General features: G+C 42.3%; 1 protein-coding gene across 1 annotated transcript in view; it reads left to right on the top strand.

The window, feature by feature from the left end:
* The window catches only part of LOC149856713 (disheveled-associated activator of morphogenesis 2-like), a 57,465-nt gene that overhangs the window by 11,717 nt on the left and 20,077 nt on the right, over nt 1–25,671 (top strand). The window contains exons 2-8 of the mRNA XM_090064866.1: nt 6,280–6,411; nt 11,015–11,101; nt 13,527–13,700; nt 16,418–16,566; nt 19,837–20,013; nt 21,297–21,699; nt 22,642–22,804. Of these exons, the coding sequence (XP_089920992.1) occupies nt 6,280–6,411; nt 11,015–11,101; nt 13,527–13,700; nt 16,418–16,566; nt 19,837–20,013; nt 21,297–21,699; nt 22,642–22,804 (1,285 nt within the window). The remainder of the gene's footprint in view (nt 1–6,279; nt 6,412–11,014; nt 11,102–13,526; nt 13,701–16,417; nt 16,567–19,836; nt 20,014–21,296; nt 21,700–22,641; nt 22,805–25,671) is intronic.

Raw genomic sequence — 25,671 nt, 5'->3', positions numbered from 1 at the left:
AAGGCATTGAGTACTTCAGCCTTTTCTGCATCCTCTGTCACAAGGTTGCCTCCCCCATTCAGTAAGGGACCCACACTTCCCCTGATCCTCCTTTTGCTACCAACATACTTGTAGAAACCCTTCTTGTTACCATTCATGTCCCTTGCTAGCTGCAACTCCAGTTGCACTTTGGCCTTCCTGACTTCATCCCTGCATGTCCCAGCAATGCTGTTATACTCCTTCCAATTTATTTGTCCAAATTTCCATGTCTTATAAGCTTCCTTTTTGTGAGTTAGTTTATTGAAGATCTCGCTGCTAAACCAAGCTGGTCTTCTGCCATACTTGCTAGTCTTCCGCACGTTGGGATGCACTCTCAGTAAGGCTTTCTTAAAGTATAGCCACCTGTCCTTGGCTCTTCTCTTCCTCTGCCCATGACACACACCCTAGCCATAGACCATCATAGTGTAGTCTGTTTCTGTTGTGTCAAATTACCTGCAATTCTGGATGCTCTTTGAATCGCTGTCCCAATTTTGTTATGATCCAAATACTGGGCAGAGAAGATAGGATTGCACATAGAATGCATAGACAGGTCTTGCACATCCACATGTTTTCATTGCTTTCCTCAATTGAGAGAATAGGGGTTTATTTTCAAATCAGATTTGTACCCATCTAAATCCAAAGCTTTAGTGGATGACATGAATTTCATGTTTATAGGAAATAAGCAGCTTTAACTTGGTGGCAAATGGCATATGTTATTAATGGAATTGTTACACATTTCCATAATGTGTATCTTCTACTATAGAGACACTTTAATTTTTCTTTTCAAAGCAGTTTTGAACCTCATATTAGAATGTTACGTCTGATTGCACTGGTCACATCCCGTTAGAGAACGTATCATGGCCTGACAGTGACATTTCAGCAGATAATTTGACAAAGCTGTTTTGCTTTTAGGAAAACCAAAGCCAAACAAACAAAAACTGAGCATTACAGACACCGTGATGTGCTGAGAGAAAAGCCCCACAGATACAGAACTATAAAGGTCAGGATATGCTACTCGAATCTTGTTTGCAAGTGAAATACCATGCTAACGTGACTGTCAAAAACAGCAACCAGCCAGACAGACTGGTGACAAATAATTTTAATACCTCTCATCAGCTGAAAACCTCTTTTTTTCCTCCTGTGTGTGTTTAAAGCATTTTATATATGTGTAATGAGAAGCAAAGCAGTGGCATTCAAAGCACAATCATGCTATTAAAAATAACAGGATCAAGCATTGGGGTTTTGTGCTCTCTCTGGGGAATGCATTAAGTGGAAGCAGCTTAATTTAGTAACTAATCTCCTGAAATTTATGTCTTGCTAAATTGCTTGCTTCTCCATTGCAAACATTTGTCTTCATACATTATTAAGAAAATTAAGAGAAGTTTCATGTTGTTCTAATGTCTTTGGCAAAGTCGGCACCCGGCTTTAACAAAGACTTCTACTAGTCCATAATGTAGCAGGTGAGAAAAAATATGGAGGAGTTTTGGCTGCACAAAAGATCATGCACTTTTCTGCCCATGTAACTGAAGTGAGAAAATATCAGAACTTTAAAAAATGTTTCCAATTCTCACATGAAGAAATTTTTTTTTGACCAAGTCCTCCCCAAAAATCCCAAACTGCAAAATACTCCAAACTTTCCCTAATATTACATCTCTTCCCAGATTTCATGCAAATGTAACTGGTTTTAATGAAAATCCTTTTGGGAATTTTTTTTAGTCCAGGATAGATTAGTTAGGACCCTTTAGCTAGGTATAGGCATTCAAAAGCCCGAGGCGGAATCAACCCACAGTATGCAGTTTTCTGTAAGCGGCATAGTTGAGATTGGTAGCGAACAGAAGTGCCCTTTAGTGGGGGGCACAAATCTTAGACTGGGTTCTGCCATTTTTAAACCAGCTTATGCATGCCAGACTTCTGTTTTGCTATGGGTATAGGCTGGTGTTGTGTCCCAAACTTCTGTTCTGTTACGGGTGTAGACCGATTTCCAGTCATGTATACTGGTAAAAGTGTAGTGTCTGTACCTGGCCATCCTGATTCAGGAATCTGCCCCCTTCACAGCCAGAACTTGAACCCAAGTGCTTTACATCATGGGAAACAAATTTAAAAGTGTCTGTTCCCCCCACTCAAATGGAATTATTGTGTTCTTTTCAACTCCAGAAAATGCTACATAGTTTGGGTAGAAATTGGGATTTATGTACACCTATTGTGCAGGCATGTAATGTAGTAATATGAACAAAACCAGGTATCTGTAAATATATCCAGATACTTGTGTGCTTACATTAGGATTTGACCAATTGAGGTGAAATCTTTGTCCTACTGTGTTGAATGAGCATAGTGCCCCTGGGACCAGGATTTTACCTTTGGACTATATATCCATGCAAAATTTTTTGCCTCAACAGTTTTGATAACATTAACCAACTCCCTACAGGGAAAGACTTTCCTGTGCCAATGTGATATTGCATTTAAGTGACAGAATTTAGCCTTAAGGAAACTATATATATATATTTAATGTACATATACCTAAAGTCCTGTTTGTTTACATAGAAACTGTTCAGTGGGGAATTATCTTGGTAAGATATAATTGCATACAGTATCTGTGTGTTATAAATATATAACCATTTAAAATTCAAATATAGGATGTGGCGCTCACAGTAAGAAATGTATGTGCCTCAGCAAATATGAATGAATTATCTGACTGCTTTTATTCTTTCCTCAGAGCTCTCTTTATAATTTGGAGGTGGGAGCTATACCATTGTACAACTTTGTATTAGCATGGAAAGCTCTAATTCTTAGAAGCAAAATACTGTTTATTTGTTTTTTGTCCCTGTGTTTTTGCTGGAGATGAGAAATGCAGTGTTTATGCGGATGCAGTAGCTGATGTACAAGTTCTGATATAGTCATGTTAAGTGTGGTTAGTACAGTGCGGCTATGAGTAACACGTAGTCACTAGTCAGTAGATGCTGACCTCTGCATTGACATATTATAACCCAGGCCTGTCGCAGCGGACTGGCATTAGGAAATAAAAATTAGAATGCATCGTACCTAGGAACCAGAGGGAGGGATTTGTATTGCCTGCTACATGCTGCTGAAAGGGTTTACAGGAAAACTGGTGGATGTTGACCTGGCTCTCACAAGCCCAAGAGTGTAACTGCCATTGTGGCTTTTGCTGTTGGCTGTAGGTAGCCCTGGAGAAATGCACATGGGTTCAAATAGCCCCTGACTGGATGCTGCTCTGGTTCCTGGAGCCATGCCAATTTGGGAGGGTGGAAACACGCTCCCCTCAGTGGCTCTGGCTTCTGTGCAGGACTTGCTCATGTAACGAATCTCAAGGGCTAGGTACAGACGTTCAGAAAGCCCAAGGTGGAATCGATCTGAGTTGCATGGTTTTCTGTGAGCTTTTCTGTGAGTTTAGATCGGTAGTGAACAGAACACACGTTTGCCTTTTGGTGGGGGAGCAAATCTTAAACCAGGTTCCACAATTTTTAAACCAGTCTGTGTGCTGAACTTCTGTTCTGGTACAGGTATAGCCCCATTTCCATTCACTTATACCAGTAAAAGTGTAATGTCTGTATCTGGCCAAGCCAACTGTGCTGAAAACTGGAACAAACAAAACCGCTGGAATCCTTGAAGGGACCTTGGCGGGGAACAGAAGGATTTTTCTGGGGCCAATTTTTTGCCTTAAGGACACTGAGAAGTAATCATTCCAAAACAAAATCCTTATCTGAACTATTCAGAAGAGTTTAAGTTCTAAATATCATGTTTATTTGCAATTGCTATGCTCTTTATTTTTCACATTTTGCTCTATGTTGACAATGAGACTTGACCTGATCTTTTTAGGAACTGGACTCTTGGGGTACCTACCTTAGTGCAATACTGATGTGTGGGAGGTGTCAAAGACAACTGGAAAATATTTAAGAAAGAAAAAAAATCATGGTGGATGTTTCCATCTGCATTGGTTTGTGTATTTAAAAAATGCAGCACAGACTACTTGACAGATACCCTTTAAAGCAAAAGGATTTCTGCTGGGAATTCTTTTGTATGGCTTAGTTTGGACCTTAGATGGAGTAGTCAAGGCTAGCTACACAAAAGGCCATGGGTGTCCTACTGTTGAGCATTGTGGTAGCTGGGCCTCATAATAGAACCCAAGGCCTTCAGAGTTAAATGCTTCAGCATGTGATTCCCAAAAGCCACTGCTCTGCACAGGAAGCCACCATAGGTAGACAAAAATGCTAAAGATAGTGTCTTATTTTGTTTCTCTCTGAGGCTTAGGTGGCTTATTCTGGACTTCTGAACCTTCTGCTGGAAGATGCCTTAGCTTAATGGTGGCCAAGCTGCAGCACAGGTACCCTAATTGGTATGGGCAGCCTCTAGACGTGGCATATTGGGAAGGGTACGGGCAGCACAGTGGTAGATAGGGCACAGAACAAAGCAGAACAGCAGAGTACTAGGGGTGGGAGAAGCAGGCCCTATTTGATTTTGATTCAGAGTCGACCCAAATCAGAGACAGCGATTCGAGTCATTGATTCAGATCACTGTCCCTGATTCGATATGGCTGAATCTGAAGATTCGATGCTGATTCAGAGAATCAGTGATTTGGACGTAGACACAGCTTTAAATGTTTTTTCTACATACCTCAAGGTACCACCACGGCTCGTGAATGCTGCGATACTGGGGCTTATGGAGCATCCCACAGGAGTGTGGGGGGCCCTCCACGTGCTCGGTGGCGAACCTGGAAATGGAGCCGAAGTACTTCCAGTTCACTTCCAGGTCTGCTGGGGAGTGCGCTCTCCCCCCGCACACCTCCCTGGCTCAGCGATTGGCCACAGGGCCCCCCCCCCCCAACCCAAGAGGCACCCGTCACTGAACTGGGGAGGCATGGGGGGGGCAGTGCACTTGCCAGCAGACCCACCAGTGGACAGGAAGCGCTCCTGGTCCACTTCTGGGGCTGCTGCTGAGCCCACTGGGGACCTCCCCCGTGCTTCTGTGGGACACTCTATGAGCCCCAGCATCACAGTGTTCACGAGCTGCCTGCTACCTAGAGGTATATAGAAAAAACATTTAAAGATGTCTCTATGTCCAAATCACCGAATGTTTCCGAATCAATTTGGAGGGTTCTGATTTGATTCCGAGAGATTAAAGGGTCCTCTGATTTGATCTGGATTCAGAGATTCGGCCACCGAATCAGGCCGAATCGAATCAGGGACTGAAGCTTTGGGCAGCCCTACAGAACAGGCAAGGAGCACAAGGCAGGGAGCAGACAGCTGAGCAGCAGATCAGGTAAAGGAAAAAGATTGGATTGGCACGTAGGGAGTGTGTGGGACTATGTGCCTGCCACACAGTAGTCCCCACTGCCTCAGCCCTTTCAAAAAGTGCATAAGGGTTCAGGGGTTCCTTTCAAAAGGAGCCCATAATATAAGCAGAGCAAGAGGACTTAGGCACTGAGCACTACGAAGAATGAGGAGCCTCTGGACAGGCCCACCCAATGCACTGTGGACACTTTCTTCCTCAGCATTTGGGACTGGGCACTGTTTAGGATATTAGACTCTATTAACCACTGATCTGCTCTGAAATGACAATTGTCTATTCCTTCTACAAACAGAAGTAAACGCCTGTGAAAATGTTTCAGTAACAATGTAAGCCATTGCAGTTCCAGGCAATTTCCTTTTTTGCCTTCTTTGAGTCTTATCTGACATTAAAACCCCCACAAGATGCATTGAAAAGGAAGGAATTATTTATGTGGAAGCAAACAGAGAGTGTCTTCTTGTTTGTGCAAAACTGAAATCAGTGTATAAGTGCTGTATTGTTAATGTATTTCAACATATTGCTGGGACAGTCGTATCTGGATTGTATTTCTTTTTCCATTCACCCTGCACATTGCTGATTTGCTTTTGCATTGTTTGTATGCGATACTTCATGCCATAGGTAAGACACAGTCAGGCATAAAAATTGATATTCTCACTTCTTGCTGAATTTTCCAAGTTTAAAAAAAAAAAAGATTTCCTCCCAGCAATTTTAGTTCCAAGTACTACCACCCTGTATTCTGAAATTGTACAAATGCCAGTATATTTGATATCTTGTAGGTTCTCACTGGGCTTCAAAGGAAGATTATATTTGCTGGGCAGGTTGTCGATAAAACATAAAATATGAATGAAATTGTAATTTTATGGCAGCTGTTGTAACTGTAACTGTCACAAGCACTGTTCCATGCTCAATAGCTCGGTGAGAAAACACTCCTTAAAAATTCTTTGTTGATTTGTGCTGTAGCTAAGCCAGGAAAAAATCCTGAAAATTATGAACATGGTGAAAAATAAAGAACTGAGCATTGAAGGAGCTTTGGATTTGGCCCAGAAAGAGATGTGTACAGAAATGGAAGGTGCCAAATCATCACTCCAGATGGTAAGATGTCTCCTTTTATTTCTTGTGCTATGATTTCAGATTGAAATACTCTGTCCTGTAAAATTGATGTGATTGGCAGGAGGGTGTGTCTACACTGTAGTCAAGGCTGTGATTGCTACTCCTATAGACATTTACAACTTAGCTTTAACTATCTGCTCTGGGTATCGATAGCAGTATGACTGTGGAGGCAAAGAGCTTAGCTTAGGCTCTCCACCTGAATATCTAACCCATTCCCAGATGGGTTTTGCAACCCAGAATGAACCCCATGTTGCTGGAGCTCTCTTGCCATTAGTACTGGAGCTGGCTAGTCTAAAGCTAACTCATGTGTCTGCAGGAGCTGCAGGTTATACTAGGTCCCTGGTGGTGTGGCATAACAGGAGACATCATGGTGCTGTGGACTCTCAGCATTGAAAGAATCCTCAGAAATGAGATCCATTGATTTCTGCTGCAGCTTTGTAATGTCAGTGATGCACAAAGCAGCCAGGGATCTCTCCTTGCATAGACAGTAGTGTTAGCATGTGTGGGTACACTGTAGTCGAGCTGTAAGAGGCATATCTGGGAGAAAAGTTATCAGGGCTTTCCCCTGGAAGTGGCCCCAAGGAATTGAGGATAGTCTGGTATAAACTGGAGCTGTTAAACACTCCCTTTGGGTCTGATTTGGTTCCTGATCAGCCAGGGATAATCTGAATCTCAAAGTGATTCCCAAAGCACAGAATCTTGTGTTGGGCCTGAGGCTCTAGGCTTGCGTTGGATTTATTTTTGCTTAGATCAGGTGGGTCGGCCCCACCCCGGCAGGTTCCTTGTGAAGCACAAAGTTTATCTGCCATGAAAGCCTTTGTGGTTCACTGTAAAGAAATGAACTCATCAACAGTTTCCTCTTTTGCTCATGTGCAAATGAAATAAGCTGATACCATGTGGCTGAGACAGGGGTGGGAGCTGATGAAGGTGGGTCAGAATGAACCTAAAGCAAAAGCTGCATGCTACCTTCCTGAAAGGACCGGTCTTTGACACACACTCCTTATCCTTCAGTTGATCTGGCTTCCTCCCAGTTGTCATGTTCTTTCAGTGAGCAGGTCCTTACTTCTCCTCTCCTCAGTCTCGCCTTCTCCCTTTCCAGGTCCTTCATTTCTTCCTGGTATCTTCTGTCACCACCTGCCTAATCTCAAGTCCTTATCTGCCACAATTGGTCACCTTCACTGAACTGAGCAGTTTCCAATATTATTTCCTCATCTGCTAGCCCTCTAGGAGGGGAGTCTTAAAACCAGCACCCTGTGCAAACATCTATGGGAACTATTAAAACCTCTTCCAATGTTAATGACACAATCAGAAAATGTTTCATGCCAGAGAAGCTGATAGTGACTTTAAAATATGGGTGTATGTCCTGAGAACTCTTCTAAATGCCTTTTGGGTTTGCTTTTTAATAAGTTTCTACAGTACTTTTTAAGTTCTCTGTTTGCATAAGACTCATCTAGAAGAATTAAAAAAAATCTGCAAAGAGAGTTGAGCTCTGCTTGGCAGAACAGCTTGAAGCAGCTGGGGGTTAAGCTGGGTCACGTGGGACAATATGGATACTATTTTATCAAAGTAAGGAAAAAAAGGAGCTACATTTTCTTTATCAAGTAATGAAACGGAATGAAGTTAGAACTAGCAGTTGGGAGCCTAGCTTTTGATGATCCTTACTTTTTTATTTTATTTTACTATGTTCTTATTCAGGCAAAAGAAATAATTATCTTTAAACTGGGTGCTTGTAGCTATGACATTTATCAGTTTATTTCCTACTTACTGCAGCTTAACATTTCCAGACTATTTTCTGCAGAGGCATCTGCCATTTTGTAAGTCCTTTTGCATAACTCTAAAAAGTAATTTATATTACAAATATATGATTGTGTATACCTGGAAAAAGTGTATGGAAAAAACACACTGAGGGCAGGAGTTTATAGAAGAGATGTAAGGATGACTGAATCAAACATTACAGGCTAAATGAATGACTCTCTTTAATTTTATGACTCTAAAGAGGCTCTGTCAATATGAATTAAAACAAAAGCTAAGTCTGTGTTGCAAAGAAAGTCCCCTAAAGTGAATTATTGTTAATAGAATGGGACACACAGAGATTATCTGTTCTAGAAATAGTGCTTTATCAAGGGTTCCTCCTCTGTGGCCCACTCTATTGTTGTCTGTGCAATAATTATGGGAACTAAATCAAATTTTGACCTATGTGCGTGTGAAAATGCAGCAGCCAGTTTCACAGGCCAGATATTAAATTGTGCTTTGGCATATCAACATCAACTGCAATATCATCTTTTCTCTGTAGTTCTACTGCATCTTGTACCATGGCTTGATGAAACTGTTTTTCTCCCAAGACTGATGCCCTCTTTGTTTGCTACTTAGTCTGGTTAGCAGACTGCCTACACATTTGTATTATTTTAAATGCCGTTAGTACAGTTGCATGGTCTTGGTTCTTACCTTATTGCATGCTCTTTGAATTCTGTCTCTTTCTACTTCTATCTTCCACTTACTCATCTCCTCTCTCATAACATTATTGTTAGCTCCTGTTATTTCAATAGGATTTACAGAGAGGTGGTTAGCCATGTTAGTCTGAAGTTAGGCAGAAGGTAGGACAGTTGGCACCTAAGAAACTAAGTGGTTCATAGGGGCACGAGTTTTGTCGACAAAAACCTACTTTGTCAGATGTAGTGAATGCATTGACAGAAAGAAGGGTTTTATATAGGGGAGAGGGACAAGGACAACAGAATGCCTCTGGTAATCGCTTACAGTCTGAAGACCTTAGACACCTCAATACTGACCTCCAAAACTTTCTGGAAAAATGACAACTGTCTTCAGGTAGCCTTGGGGAGCAAGTGTGTCCTGGCTTACAGACAGCCCCCCAATGTCAAATGATGTCTCTAGCAATAGATTACTTAACTCCAGTTCTCATCAAGTTTCCAGGCCATGCTACAGAGCAAGTTGCTAGCTAGGCCCCCACATCACTGGCCATATCATCATTGGCCCAACAAGATAAAATCATGGAAAAGGGATGGTAAGGACCTCAGGAAGTCATCTAGTTCAACTCTCTGCTCAAAGCAGGACCATCCCCAACTTGATCATTTTAGCCAGGGCTTTTGTCGAGTCAGGCCTTAAAAACCTCCAAGGATGGAGATTCTACCACCACCTTTGTAGGTAATCTGTTCCAATGCTTCACCACCCTCTTAGTAAGAAAGTTATCACCTAATATCAACCTAAAATTCCCTTGCTGCAACTTGAGGTTGCATGAATTATAATATCGAGGTCCTTTCGCATGTTCCTCCACCAACATCATATATGCCATCACCTGCTTACAGTGCCCTTCTGCTGCCTACATTGGCCAGATGGAGGCAATCCCTATGTCAAAGAATAACTAGGCACCAATTCAACATCAATTCCAGAAACACAGAAAAGCCCATGGCAGAGTATTTTAACCTTTCTAGATGTTCCATCACTGACCTCAGAGTAACTGTCCTTAAATAAGAAAACCTTTAGGGCTCAGACAGAAGTGCAGCTCTCAGCTATAATTCAGAATGATCCCCACAGTGCTCTGAGTTACAGCGTTACCCCGGACCAAACAGAAGTTCACTGTTGGTTCCAGGAGGGAGGAAAATCTAGCTGTGGGCTGGGAGCCTGCAGCCAGGTTCCCGTAGCAATGGCCAGTACTTGCTATTTTCAGAATGGGAGCGGGGAAAGGCAGCAGAGGGAGCTAGTTCTTGGTGCTGAAGGGTAGGGGGCGGTGAAATGGAGCCCCTCCCAACCGTATGGGGGGGAGCTGCAATACATCCATCCCACTCTCTGGGGGGGCTGAAAACCCCCCAGACTGAACTCCCTCTGCTCTCTTTCCCCCCTCCCATTCTGAAAACAGTGACAGGCTGGGAGCTCTGTAGACACAAGTTACAGAAGACACTACATTTTGTAACACCTTGATCTGATACCTCATACAATACATGGCCAAGTTTTCATCCAGCTGGCCATTTTTGAAGCTGTTTGCAGCTGTGCACTTGTGTTTGGTCACAGCTATAAACTGCTTTCTGTGGCTAGATCAGGCGAAAATTGTCACTTCCATTTGCACCCTTAAAAGCCAGTTTGAACACAAGATTGGGGAACAACAAATCATTCACAGACCGGAGGGTATTAACTGTGGTTTTAACAGGAACTGTAGGTTATTAACCCATTTCCAGACCAGCTGTTAACTCCAGTATCCCCAAGGTGTTAACTGCCTTGTTCATCTCCTTTGATCTAATCAATGCTGTTACTTTCCCTTGTATACATCCCTTTTATCTGTCAGTCTATTTGTAGTAAGGTGAGGAAGTAGGCTGTTTCCTATGAAAGCTCATGCCTGTCTGAATCCATTAGTCTAAGATGCAACCATGCTCTACCTTTTTGCTTTCAATAAGATTTGTGGATTTTAGTGCTTCTGAAAATGAGGCCACTGCGGTACTGTGCAAAGCCTCAATTATTCTTTCAACACCTTTTGTCGAGGGACTTCACCTATGAATCTCAGTAACTTTCACATGAACAGGAATGAATGTAAGGAAGAGAATGAAAGGATTTGGCTGATACCAGTTATGTTTTCCAGGATTTGCAGGATTCGGTGCCTGGTCTGCAGTTCAACTTTAGTATCTACAAATATAGAAGATACAGGTGGCAGAAACGAATTCTGCAGGTAACTTTTTGAATATAAACTCTTGCCTTTGCAGGGTTATACAAAAATACAGAATGTACAGTAAAGGCATAGGGGGGCTGTAATGCATTCTGCAGTCCAAAATACTGTCTGAATTAAAATTCACTGGAGAGAAATAAAATATAATACCAACTCTCTTTCTTTTCGGCAAAAAGGACTATGGGATTAAAATCTTAGACACCCTCTATTGAGGAATTATAACCTTACAACTATGTAGAATGAACATGAAGATATCAGAAGCCTCTCTCACCTCCAAACTACTGTGACAAAAATATTTGATTTCAGTAGATACTGTTAGGGAACTGTTCTTAGTTGTTAAGTGTTAGCTAAGATTCATACATCATAACTATAATGATGTACTGTCAAAGGAAATTCTAAAAAAGTCATCATCTTATAATTGCCAGGTTGTAAAGCAAGGGAGAGATTTTCAAAATGCCATTTAAGGTCAATAGAACTAGTAGCTCCTAAATCCCTCATGCTTTGTTAAAAATCTTTTCAAATTAATGACTTGAAAAGCATGAGGTAAAGCGTTAGGAATTAGGTTTCTAAAATATGTAATTATTTGCAAATTAAAAATTAGATTTTTTGCTCTCAAAGTCTTTGATGATTTATGAACCGTGTACTATAGTAACATATCATGCCACCCTTTTACATCTCTTCCAAGAACATTGTTGTTTTTCTTCCCTAATTATTGTTCACTTTCTAGCTCATGCCCTCATCTGGTTTAAATTGACATACATCCATTGATTCTAATGCAGTTTGTTCAATTAACATCAGCTGAGAATCTGGCACATTTTGTCTGAAGTTTTAATTTGAAAAAGAGAATGGGCTGGCTGTTCTCAAATCATCCTGCTATGATCCCACTCAGACTTAGTGGCTTATTACATCCAAAGAGAGAAATACCTCTCCGAAGAGGAGGGGGTCAGGCAGGGCCTCCTGCAGCCACTGCCTTGGCCTCTGTTGGCAGGTACATAGTTCTCCTGGGTCCTTGGAGGGGGGTGCCTGCTGGGACCAGTAGGACTGGCACCATGGCCAGTAAGAATGTGGGGTGCTGGTCATTGCTGGCAGAGGCTGGGCTGGAGTAGTAGGGTGCTGGGCATTGCTAGCAGGGGCAGGAGCAGCCCTGGTTGAGGGAGGTGGAGTGGGAAAGGAGGGAGCTGGCATTGGGCATGCAGCTTCTGGGCAGGAAAGGGGCTGACCAGGGATCAGAGTTTCCAAGGTGGCTGCCAGGTGCTGGCAGGTGGCCCTGGCTTCAACATGGCTGCCAATTGCTGGCAGCCATGTGGCTGGAGGGTGGCGCTCCCCTCAGTGGCCACAGGGACACATGACAGGGCTGAAGGGATTTGGAACTAACTTCAGTGCTAAGTGCATTAACTTTAGTCCCAAGTCCCTGCACAGGTAAACACCTGCCAAAAATTGCTTAATGCGCATTACATTTAGTTACACTTATTTGCACATGTAGATGCTGCATGTGTAGATGCGTCTGGTGTAACAAAACTTCCTTGGTCATTTTTTTTTGTTTTGTATAATGAAAGCCAAAATTGCAGCCAGGGAAGGTTTGGGCCTAAGACTCATTTGGGCATGTCTCTTCTCTAGTCCAAATTCACCAAGTCCTGAGCAGTCAAATGTTGTTCCCACATCATCATGCCACAAAGTACTATGTGCTCAGAAGGGATTCACCCGTGGCACAGACATTGGGATGAATCTCTCCTTTAAAGGAATGAGAATATGCTGATACTAGTATAAGTGCCTTTAAATTCTTGGAAGTATGGGTCTTTGCCAGAATATCTATATTTGTGTAAAAAATATCACATTCTTAATTGAAGCAATTGCTTACCAGCTCCACGCCCACATACCCTGCATTTGTATCTAAAACAGCAAACAACACGTTTCTCAAGCAGAAATTGTTAATTTTTTTCAAAATAATATAATTTTAGAATATTTTTTCTAACAGAAATTACTGGCATGGAAGTTACCAGCCTCTCCTTATTTTAACATTAGAACATGGTTGATCTAATCAGTAATTAAAGCTTTAGTAACATGGTCATGCCATTAGCTGCTGTAAAGGAAGTTCTTGCTCTGGTGACAACATGTAGATAGCATGTGGAAAATTTCAAAGGAAATAATGCTTCAAAATGATAAATTGATGCATATTTATCAAAAAGAGATAAGGAAAAAGCAGATATAATGAATATATATTTGTTTGGTAACTAAAATAAATACAATACAGTGGCTAGATGATGGAAATGCTGTTCTTCTTGATTCTAATCATCAGCAAAAGATACATTTTCTCAATTGTTCCTTTATCCAAGAACCAAATGGTCTTGCATGTTAATAGTGGGAAGAAGTCTCTACTCCTTTCAAAGGGAAAAGATGGTATCAAGTGATGAAAATCTTTCTCTTCCAGATTGATTTTAACACAAATACCATTTTTAACATTGAGAAAGGAACACTCAAGAAAAAATTCCCATTTTCACAAGTGAAATCATGTGAAGATGGTGAGGGGAAACACTTCAACATTGCATTTCATGGGCGTCCGGATTATGTACTGGAAACAGTGTCTTTTGAAGATAAAAGAAAAGTAAGTTGTTATATGTTATAACCATTAATATTTATTATCACCTTTTCAGTATTAAGGTAGTGCCAAAAATCCCTCTGCAACCCAGGAATTTGTTATACTCCTGTGTTCTGCAAGTAGAGAAGTAGGCATATATATTAGCACGTATCCCAAACATTACCGTAAGCTTGTGCTGTGGTTTAAACCTTGACTGCTTAGTGCATGGCAGTGCAAGTGAAAGGCAGAATTTTGCTTCAGTTTAGGTATACAGATGTAACCCTTCTCCTGGGCACCAGTTGGCAGCAAGGAGAGCTGGGTTCACATTTCAGGGTACCCCATTCATTATACCAGTGGTTCAAGGCCCCACCCAAGAATCTGGGAACACTAAATTTGCTGGGGCATCCCATATAAACAAAGCCCCCTGCTCACAAGCAGTGTAAACACAAAAACCTAAATTTATAACAGAAAATAAAAAAACTCAAAAGAAAATGCTTAATATAATTGTTAAAATACTATTAACTACAAAGCAAAGTCTGTAGGTGATACCTTCTTGGGGGAAGCTTCACCCATATCCAGGAAGTCTTGGACTTGGGGCCCCCCAATGGGTAGTTCCAGGGGCCTGCATCCCTATATCTGCCCTTCAGCAATGGGCTGGAGTGGGGGGCCCCCACTGGAGAGTCCTCTTGAGCTGTTCCTTCGGTTTGCTGCGTCGCAGGGAGCTGCTTAAGTGTGTGGGTCCTTCTGCATTGCAAGGCGCTCTGTTGCTCCTGGAGAAGTGGTAGAGCACCGACCCCCCCCTTTCTGCATGGTGGTTTTGAGGGGTGAACTCTGGCTTTCATCAACATGCCGCACCCCAAAATTCCTAGTCCCAATCCCAGCTCTGCTGGGCAGAAAACTGAAAAAACTTGAAGGAAAGGTCAGGCCTATTTTGGCTTGGGCCTGAACTACAACTAGCGCCTGGCCACACTGCTCGGTTGGGACATAAACTACAAAAGGGACAAGAGGCGGCCCAGGCCTATCACGCTGGGCCTGGACTGGGCAGCAAAATCCAGCCAGGCCTATGGCAGCAGCCTGGACATGCACCACTCTCAGCTGTACCGCTATGATGAAAAACTATACGCAACAACCGAAAGCACGTACTTTACTGTTACGCAGATATTTAAGGAGGCTCATTTAAAAGAGTAATGCTTCGACTCTGATGAGATTCCCAGATTTCCATGAATAAATTAGTGAACAAACCATTCCCCTTAATTCCACCTGTGTTTCTAATCACACCTCTTCAATCTCCTTTGACTTTGTGGGGTTGTTGTAACTCATATCAAACATTTGTTTTCTGTTTGTTGCATCTTTTAGTCTGTGAAGGAGCCAGCCTTCTCCAGGAGCGGCCATTTTGGTTACAAAGAAGTCACATCATGTTCTTTCAGGGAGAGGTCCCTTTACTAAAATCTTTCACTTGATTAAAAACTAAAGTAAAGTAACCAAGTAAACTAAGTACATCAGTTTTCAACATTTTAAGGCAGGTTTCATTTCAAACTCTCCTCAAGTTTTGAGAGGTTTTTGGATAAAAGATTTTGACTTAAGCCCTTAGCGTAGTGGTTCCCAATCTCTTTTTTTTGCTGCGACCCTAAACTGGCCACCAGCAGGACCTCCCAACCCGGCATTTCAGGTTCTGCTGAGAGTGGAGTGTGGCGGTGGCGGTGGCCCAGGTCTGGGGGAGCTACCATCGTCCCCTTTGTGTGCAGCGGGCCCACCCCACCTGCCCGCTGCTCCTGGGTCGCACACATGAGTGTGTGTGTGTGTGTGTGAGTGTGCGGGCCCTTCATGACCCTACTGAGGACCCCCCACAACCCTGATTTGGGTTGTGCCCCGAGGTAGAGAGCCAATGCCTTAGCGATTAGGCCCAACTGCACAGGGCACATTTCTATTTATGTACCCTCACTAGAAGTAGTAGAGGGCCTTGTTGCTGTTTATCTTAAACCTGCTTTCACAGTGAATTAAGCTAGATGGGAAAAGCACCCTTGTTCTAGAATAAGAGCACCTACATATATTCCTGAATAACAGCTACTGCACTTTAAATTCACACTCTGCTCCAATCTGCATTTACTTTCAAGGATACATAAGCCCTTAGTTTTCTCATATTTCTATTCAGGTGTGTCTGATTGCATTCAGCTGAATAGACCAGAAGCATGGTGTTTGGAATGAAACCAAAGCTAATAGCATTTTACCTGGTTTTTGAATGGAGTTCTAGAAGATTTACAGAAAGCCTGACTATTACTTTCTATAATAGTTTTCATAGCTAATGTACAAAGAGAGCTATGTTTTATAATATGCCTTTTAGGAAGAGATTATCCTGTGCTTATGTCTACATGTTTAGGATGGAGGTGTCAAACATATAGCCCATGAGCCAGATCTGGCCTATGGAGCCTTATGATCTGTCTTGTGGACCATTTGTGTATGCTGGACCCAGTACCTAAGGCTGGTGCAGTGGGGCATGGCAGCAGGGTGCTCATCTGGCCCATGGAGATGGATGAGTTTGACACCCGTGGTTCAGGGATAGAGGCATAAAAGGGAATCTCAACTGAGTGGTATTCATACTTATTTTTCAGCAGTTGATTTCTCTTTGTATGATGTTCTCTCATTTTATATATGGGTGAGTAGAAATGCCCCCTCAGCCACCTGGCCTTTTTTGGAACTGACCTGATGTATAAAAAACACATGATTTGTGGTCACTTACTTTACAGATATTGCAACTTATGGGCAAAATTGTTCAGAGCGGTTCATATGGGAGACCTGAAGAGTCGTGCTTCGGCAGACCCACAGTACTGGATGTGATACATGAAGGACTTCTGGATTTGCAGGAAGATGGTTTGGCATCTGCGAAATGGGTGACGTACGGCATAGCATTTTTCTTCATAGTAGTACCTTGTCTCTCTCAGTTGTGGACTTTTTGTGGGTTCTGATATTTACTTAAAGCAAAGTTCTAGCGTGTAGATCAAATACTGTTTTGGTTCACATTTACATTCAATTTGAGGGGATCGATTTATCCTTAATGGGAGAGCAGATAAAAAAAGTTTTGTTATCAGCATCAAAATAACCCCTGATATAATGGGGCCCTGGCACATGGCTAGAACTCCCGGGTACTCCTACAATATAAATTAATAATAATAATAATTAGAACCAAAATGATTTTTAATGGGTGAGACTGGAGAGTTTCCTCCTTCTTCATCCTATACCATTTTTCCTCTCTCTACCTTCTCAATCACCCTGTTTTTCAACCACTAATGCAATGAGATAAGACTGCTGTCAGAGTTGCTGGAGAAGGCAAGAGTACATCGTAAGTTCACTGTTAGAGGACACTGTTTTCTCAAAGAGGGAAAAAATGGCTGTGCTGCAGCCCTTAATTATTCTTTCTCATTCTAAGATGCTGCTTAGATGACCAACCAGGACCTGAATTGGTCTATTACTTTAGAATTAGGAATAATTAATCTCTTGAACCTAGATTGGCACGACCACATTATTTCACACAAGTTAATAAACAGCCTGTTGCCCGTAATAACGATGGTTATTCCCTGCGGTGGTTATTCCCTGAGTTGTTTTTGAACTAGGGACCTCGCAGTGGAGGGGTTTTTTAGTTTGTCACCAGTTCTCTTATCCACCTAGTGTGTTGTGGAGCTGTGTATTGCTCATATTGTCAAATGATCAGGAGAGGAAAAAAACCCACATATCAAAAGCTAATGAAAATATTTAACATTATAAATAGCTGCACATGGCAGTTAGCTCAAAAGAGCACACAAACTACAGGAAATTATTGTAATTGTTTTTATAATGCTACTACTTTGTTTTGTAAATGGTATCCTCGGGAGTGTCTCTGGATTTGTTATCTTTCTGCATTTAACACGTTTGCTAACAAACAAAAATTGATTTTTATTTATCTTGCAAAGCAAAGTCCTGGTTGTTTTCCACTTGATATTAATCCTCTTTTTTTGGCAAAGTAAATAATGGCAGAGACACCCTGAGATCCGATTAAGCCATAAGTTCCCAGTTCAAAAGAAGGAGAGATCAATATAATTGCCAGCTCCATTAAACAATTCTTATCACTTTGACTGTGCATGTGGGCATAAAGGTAATTTATATTTTATGTTTAATTCTTCCAGAGCAGCTAAGCTTGTTTAAATTCCTCATATAACATTTTAATCAACCAGCCACACCTTGAAGACAGAGGAGAGGAAAAAAAAAGCTCTGATGAAACCAAAGTGTTGAAGTGGGGGGGAGGATGGGATACAGATCAATAACCCTGAAAAGAAATGAAAGCACAGCTAGCTATAAAGACAAAACACCCTGATACATGTAAATGTATAGTGAACCCACAAGGTTGTTATTAAGTTTAGGACCCTCGTTTTGTACAGAATAGCAATATCCTTGAAGGCACAATCAGGTGTGGAGGCCAGGGACAGAAGTTACACATAAACAGGTTTAAGTGATTAGAAACTGTAACACAACAGAAGTTCAGTGCACTTAAACTGCTTTCAACATGACCCAAACTGGTTTAAGATATACCTGGTTGGATGTAGTATCAGACTGAACTGATCTGGGTCAAACTGGTTTATAGAACCTCTGTCCTAGATCCCTTCCCAGTTCAAGTTAACTCTCAGTCCCCCAGCATCCCAGGATGCTTTGCCAGCCCTGGGTTGTGTTGTTTGCTCCAGTGGAACAGGGTTGGCCCTGCCCCCCTGCTCCCTAGGCAGAGCCCTATCATTGCTCCAGCTGGCTGAGAGGGAAGGTGGGGAATCTGACTCTGGACCTCAGCTGGGGCGTGCCTGGCGGGGGCGGAGAAGTTCCTGACAGGCTTTTTCCTGCTCTCCACTTGAGTGGGGGGAATGGCCAGACCCTGGGCCAGGCTGGCACACTAAAATGGAGAGAAGTGATGGAGGTTTAAACTTTCCCCCCACCCCATACTTGAGCAGGAAGCAGGGGAAAAGCTTGTCAGAAGCTGCTCCACCCGTTTCAGGCAGGGGTCCCATGTAGGTAGGAGAGGGGTTTTAAACATTGCCTAAAGCAGTGGTCTCCAAACTTTTTTGATTGCGCACCTCTATCAGTAAAAATGTTTTGAGCACGCACCCCCAATATATGTATATTTATTTATTTATAAATTATATACATGTACTACTCGCGTACCGTATGTGACATGTGACTGTCTGACATACGGACCGAGTGAGGGCGCCAGTGTCAATCCGTATATTAAATATTAATAAAGCTTAATTTCTTTCATATTTTTTTGATTGTCTTGCACAGCCCCTGGGGTGCACGCACCCCACTGGCTTAAAGGAGCTGGCTGTCTACAGGTAAGAGAAAGGGTAGGAGACACAGAAGGGTGAAGACACTTGCACAGAGCCACAATTCAGGTGCTCAGCAGAGTTCTGATTTACAATTCATGTCACCTGATTCCCTTTCCACAAGATATACAGCTTTTAGTTTTAATTACCTGTCTGTCCTCCTCCTGCGTAAAAACTACTTGCCTTCATTCACTCCTGTAGTTTCTCTTGTCCACACCAATGAGGAGATGGTTCCAAGCTTGAGAAAGGGGAAGTGAGGCATGCAATCTAAATGTAGAGCAGGGGAATTTGAATCTCCTATTGCGGTAAAGTCTACAGGTCAAGCATGGAGCCTTATTGTGACAGGTACTCTGTTCACACGCAGTAACTGACTGTCCCTGCCACAAAGAGCTTCCAGTTTAAACCATAAAATATAGCAGGTAGACAGGAAAAATAAGGAAGTTAAAATAGTAATGGGGAAAACATGGGGAGTGGTGGGAGTAACACAGGCAGGTGGATGCATACAATTCTTAGCCACTCGGGCAGATCACTTGGGACTGAATTCTGGTTTTGTTGGTGTCCCGCTGTAACAGGAGGCACAGCGGTCCCTTTCTGTGCTTCAGTTTAGTTATGCACCAGATAGAAATGAAAGGCATCCTGGCTACTTCAGTGTTAAACATAATTCTTGAAAGTTGGTAAGGTATTTTGTGAACCTTGGGCAAAAAGTATCAAAGTGGTGTGAAGACTTATTAGTAAGGGAAAATTTCTTTGGCTGCTGAAAGCAAAATTCTACTCCTAATAACTAGAAGGTGAAGAATGCTCTTATCTCTCCATTCCTTGTCCTTTAGATACCTGGTACAGCTACGTGAAGGAGAATTGAGTTTGTCCTGCATTGGCCACAGTGGAGAAGACAAGAATGTGGCCACTGTAGCAAATACGATTCATTTGTCAGGTGGCAATGTCAGAGTCTATAAAGGGAATGAATGCAGTACCTTTACAGTCCAGACCAAAGAACACAATTATTTGTAAGTATAGCTAACAAATAACAATTTCTGAAAGCAGAGCAATTAAAGTTAAGGTTGAACACCAATGTGTCCAGTTGTCCCAGGAGAAGCAGAATCCAGCAACTGAAAACCCAGGAGATTTTAAACCATTTATATAGCCAGAACTGGTGTGAAATGATTGGGTACATGAACCATATAAACAATTTTCAGAGTTTTGTGAAATAAATTCAATGCCTACATTAAAATACTGCTAGGAAACACTGGCAAGTCATCACTTCAGGGGCCTGGAAAGATGAATCATTCACCGGCTAAGTTAGACATTACGAGGAGTTTCTGACTAGCTCATGCACTGAACCTGAAGGTAATACTTCAGGGACCATTCACTTCCCTCTGGAGGAAAGGAGGAATCATGATAAAATTGCAGCTCAGAGTCAATATATGGCAAAGCTTCAACTGTTTAGACACCTAGCCAATTAACTGTCTGAAAAGGTCAGATGCAGCAGGGCTAGTTTCCTTTGACAAAACTGTCCAACATCATTCTTCTTAACAAAGAGATAGTTGTAGTTACATTAGTTGGCAAGTTAGTTACACCAGTGGTTCCCAACCTTTTCTATACTGCAGACCGGCAAACTCACTCAAAGAATTTTGGTGGAGCACGTATAGAAACAGTGTAATTTGCATATTTATGTTTGATTTGCATATTTAAATTTAGTTTTTATGTGGGGTGGGGTTGTGAGGATCGGATTGGGTTGTGGCACCACAGCCGAGGGGGACCGCAGGATCCTGTAGGGGACGGGGCTGCACAGGCGGTGGCCTGGGGACACCCGCTGGGGCTGCCCAGGAAGAAGGGGCTCTGCTGCCTTCCCTAGGAGCAAGCAGCAGAGCTGCCTCCCTGCCCTTCACCCCAGATTTTTTCCAGCCCACATCCACGCAATCCCAGCCATGGGTGGGTCTGGGGGGTCCTGTCCGGCCTGGTGCAGGCCCCAGTACCTGCTGCATGGGCAGTGCCTCACTGGGTGTGGCCATGGCGGTGGGAGCAGGATGGGGCACAGGGAGCTGGCTGCCTCCCTCCCAGGGCTGCCTTGCCACCCAGGTTTAACCCCACACGTGACTGCCTGCGATGGAAGCCACTCAACGGATGGGAGTCCAACATGGGGCAGGGAGGCAGGAGCCTGCAGCTGAGGGTGGGCAGGGAGCTCAAGAGCCACTATCCAGCAGCCAACCCTTCATGGCCTGGTACTGGGCTGTGGTTGGGAACCTCTCATTTACACTACCTTGTGTTTATATATGTTCTTAAATTTTAGGTTTCGAATACCATTCACTGTCCAAAATAACATGGCAGAGGATGTTAGCAAACTCCAGAATGAATGGGTATCACTCATTGGAAGGTATTGCCAGTTGTGCAAGAATTGTTCACAAGCTGAGGAGGGCTTTGACGAAGGTGGCTTAGAAGATGAATATGAGGAACTTGTGTCTCTGAATGAGCGGACAGAAGAAGCCCTCAGTCTCACTGTGGGTTCTTTAGCAGCTGTGGAGAATAAGTCTTCAGCTCCTCAATCAACTCCCTCAACATCATCATCATCTACTCAACCTCCCACAGTCGGGGCAGGGATCCCACTTCCACCTGCCTTCCCTCTGCCCTTCAGCCACTCCCCGGCACTGAAAAGAACAAAAGCTTTTCATTGGGATGTTGTTCCTCAGGACAAGGTGAGGAATAGCTACTAGCTGGGTCAGGACGGACAGACTTAAAACATGTAATGGGGTGTAGTTAGGCAACTACATTGCATGCACAGTTATCAGAGTAGAACCTGAAAATGAAGTGAGTTGGCACAAAAGGAACAGCGACTCCTCCAGCTGTGGAAGGGGTTGGACTAGGTGGCACTTGAGGCCTTTTTCAACCTTGTAGTTATGAGAAAAGAGCCTGATCGTCCATCTGCACCCACCCAGTTCAAGGCGCCCAGTTTGCAAGCAGATTTGTAGCAAATATTCATGTGTATTTGTTGTGCAGTTGTACGCACAAGTTGTTGGATGCCAAGTTTGGTGGCATGTCTGGCAATAAACATACTTGGACGGGGGTAAACCCGAGAATTGTTATAGGAGAGGATTTGAGGGAATAAGTACCGGTTACAGTGCATGCCAGGAACCTGTACATCTTGCAGCCCACCTGGTCTGCTGTCTCTGTCACATCTGACAGAGAACATGATTTTTTTTCCACTGTCACAAATGGTGGTTGCCCTTGTTTCCCTAAATATAGCGCAGACTTTTTTTGCTGTAGCACCCAAAGTACTTCAGAGGAAATTCTGCTGTAATAGTTTGCTTCTTGGGCACATTCAGGATATAAAAGATTTATACAGAAATTAAAGACCAAGAAAAAGACCTGTTAAGCTACCTATTTCAGAAATGGAGTGGAGAGTCATAAAGGGAATCTAGTTTCATAACAGGAGAAGAACACTTTAACATTAGGCTGCTAGAGGTTGAAAACAGCAGCACTATACTCTTCACTCCCTTAGATGTGGTACTAAGGCAGCCTCTGACAATGAACTAATGTAAGAAAACTCTTTTACCTTGCTAGTTTTTTCCCCCTATTTTAGAAAAACTAAGCATATATATATGCTTTTTATATAAATATATATATTTATTTTTTTTTAGATTCAGAGATCGATCTGGGCATCATGTGATTACCACAAGAGAAAATTAGATGCGTCTAGACTCTATGACCAGTTTCAGATGCAGGATGTGCTGGTATCATTAGGCAACGAAACTTCAGTGAATCGGGACATTATGTTAAATAAAAAAATTGCGCACAACTTCAGTAAGTGTAATAACAACAGCTGCATATTCATATTCTGAAAACAAGAGATGACAACTCTGTGCATGTATTTAAACAATCTCATGGCTAAATAAGAACATTTTGTTTGGAAGTGTCTGTATAGCAAATTTAATATTCTTCTGGTTCATTTGTAAAAGTGGACCTCAAGGTCAAGTTTCTCTATATTTCTTTACATTTGGGCCACACAAATAACAATTCAAAGAACTACTTACCTTGCTGAGGTATACTTAGAAGAAATGGGGTAAAATGAAAAAAGGAGGAATGTGGGCTGAATATCAGGAAAATCTTCCTGACTGTTTGATCCTTTAGGGTGTGAAATAGTTTCCCCAGAAAAGTGGCTTTAAGCCCAATGTTGTGGATGCTTGAAAATAAACTAGACAAAATGGGTGAACACAAGCTGCAAAGGGCATCTGTACACTGAAAAAGGGGTTGAGTGGATAACCCCTTTTTGATCCTTGCTTTCCACAGTCTAGTGTCATGCTCGCTGGTATGCTGTTCTGCTTTAAGAAGCATTTTCTGTGGCTCAGAAATTAGCTTTAAAAGTCCCAAGATTGAACTTGTTTGCTGTTGCTTAGCATTCAGTTTCAGAATCTAGCTTTCTGCGAAAGGTGGTGGTATATGTATTTATGGCAGATTTTCACCCTCTTTTGTGCGATCAGCAGTTATATGTCAACTAGTAGAGTCTCTTACTATCATAAAAGAGGGACATATGGGGTCAGACCTAGAGTCCAAGGCTCTCATTGACTTTAAATAGAACAATTTAATAAGACAATTTATAGTGTTCATAGTGTTTTGAAAAGGGAAGATTACAACCTATGGCTAATATTACCCACATGCCAGTCTCCAATCCTAGCTACAATGTACTTGTACTGTCCCAAAGTGCCAGTGCATGATACATACTGTTTCCTTCTCATGCTGAGTTTAAAATATCTTCACAGGGAAAGCTGGGCTGATATAATTTAATGGCTGTTGGGTTATTGATAAATCTCTGCCAGCTCCTGGGATGCTGTCACCTTTTTTAATATGTAGGCCCAGATATGTTAAAGCTACTGATGTGAATTATTATCCTGACTGGTCATCAGCTGGTGCTGTCTGCCTTGCATCTGGGGTACCATTTATTGGTTCTGCAGGAGGGTTAACATGGAATCAGTTCACAGATCTAATGAAACAGTTCAGTGGATAATTTTGACCTGACTCATAAAATGATGAGAAACTCTTTCAATTAGTCTAATGAGGAGTGATAGTATAGGAGTATCAAGAGTAATTGTTCTTCAAAGACTATTTTGATTTCTCTAATAAGCTGAGATAGTTTGCCAAAAAAATTATACAACCTAGCACTGTTTAAAGAAATGTTACCTGCGTAAAGGATCTGGGGCAATTGCATTTTTGAAGATGTAATGATTTCACCTTTATGAATACTGATAAGAAAGAGCACATTGTGAAATGCTCGTAAAGTTTTAATTGGGACATGTGGATTGAAATAACCTGTTGGAATTACGGCATCCACTGACTAATAGTTGGAAGTATTTAAATGAGTGATAGGAAAGTACTGCTATGAAAAAAAGACATCATCTAACAGTTTCTTTAATCTTCTAAATTATTCCAGTTTCTCTTAGGAAATCACCCACTTCTAGTGTGCAAAGAGAGCCATTTTCCTCTTGCACCTGCTTTTTGTTGTAACTATTTTCACTGATCCAATGTCCTTTTCTTAAGGACTGTGTTATAGCAAATATGTTTTATAAGGGACTTTACATGGATTGAAAGTTAAATTGATACTAAAAGGGAAGTTTGATTGTTCCTATATGTGCTAGAAACCATGGTTCTTAAATAATCTGGTGATTCACTAAGTTAAAAAAAGCTGAATTTAAAAACTGAGTAGTTTTCAACAACAACAAAAAAGGTAAAGATGGAAGAAGGGAGTGACTTGGAAGAAAAAGAACTAAAATCAAACCCAAACCAAGGCTAGTATAACCAAAAATCAATAAAATAAAGCCATTAGCTGCTTCACTTTTCTTGTAGAAGAAACACATTACCCTGCCTACATGTCTCAGTAATATAGTGACAGGAGAAGTAATTTTAAGACAGTCAAAGAAATGTCTGGGAGTCAATGAAAATCTGTGGTAATGAAAGAATGTGTGATCTAAAAGGTAAGTGACTGGCTTAGGAGTCAGAGAAACAGACTTTGCTACATGGCCTTTGGTATGTCTCACACAATACGGTTTCCCTCGGCATTATCATTAAGAAGCTGAGGAAATGCATAGCGGTACTGTATGGTACTATACTGTAAGGTGGATCTATAACTGGTTGGATCATTGTGCTTAATGAGTAGTCATCCCTGTCTATTTGGAGGAGGTATCAAGAAGGATTCCTAGGGACCTGTCCTGAGTCTGGTATTGTTTAATATCATCATTAAGGCTAGGGACAGAAGCCTGAGCCTGAATTCATTCAATCTTTGCAGGTTAGTCTAACCTGGCTAGGCTAAACTGGTTTGTAAGTGTGAAGACATCCCCCCTGGATGAGGAAATTCAGGCACTTGCTTGCAGTGGTTCTCTCTTTTCTTCCACGGAGCTGAGCGGAGGGGGGCATGGCCAGGCACCGGCAGGACACTCTGCTTTAAGTGGACTCTGTTCTGTCTGTCTTTGTCCTGTCTACCTTACACAGACACTTCTCAGCATTAGGTAGGATACCACATGAAGGCTATAGTCTGTGCTTTGGGAGAGAGGGAGGGGGGATCCCTGTTTGAGCAGTGAGAAGTGGAGATGGAGGGGCACGATAAAGCCAAGTAAATGCTACTGTGCCTGCAAGTCTCTGCCGGAGCTCCAGTGTGGGAGCAGAGAGGAGGGACCAGC

The sequence above is a fragment of the Crocodylus siamensis genome, chromosome 10 (assembly GCF_052110815.1).
Source record: "Crocodylus siamensis isolate JL-2025a chromosome 10, ASM5211081v1, whole genome shotgun sequence".
In the NCBI taxonomy this organism is placed as follows: domain Eukaryota; kingdom Metazoa; phylum Chordata; order Crocodylia; family Crocodylidae; genus Crocodylus; species Crocodylus siamensis.
The sequence above is the reverse complement of the archived record's forward strand: the minus strand, read 5'-3'. Positions and strand labels throughout refer to the sequence as shown.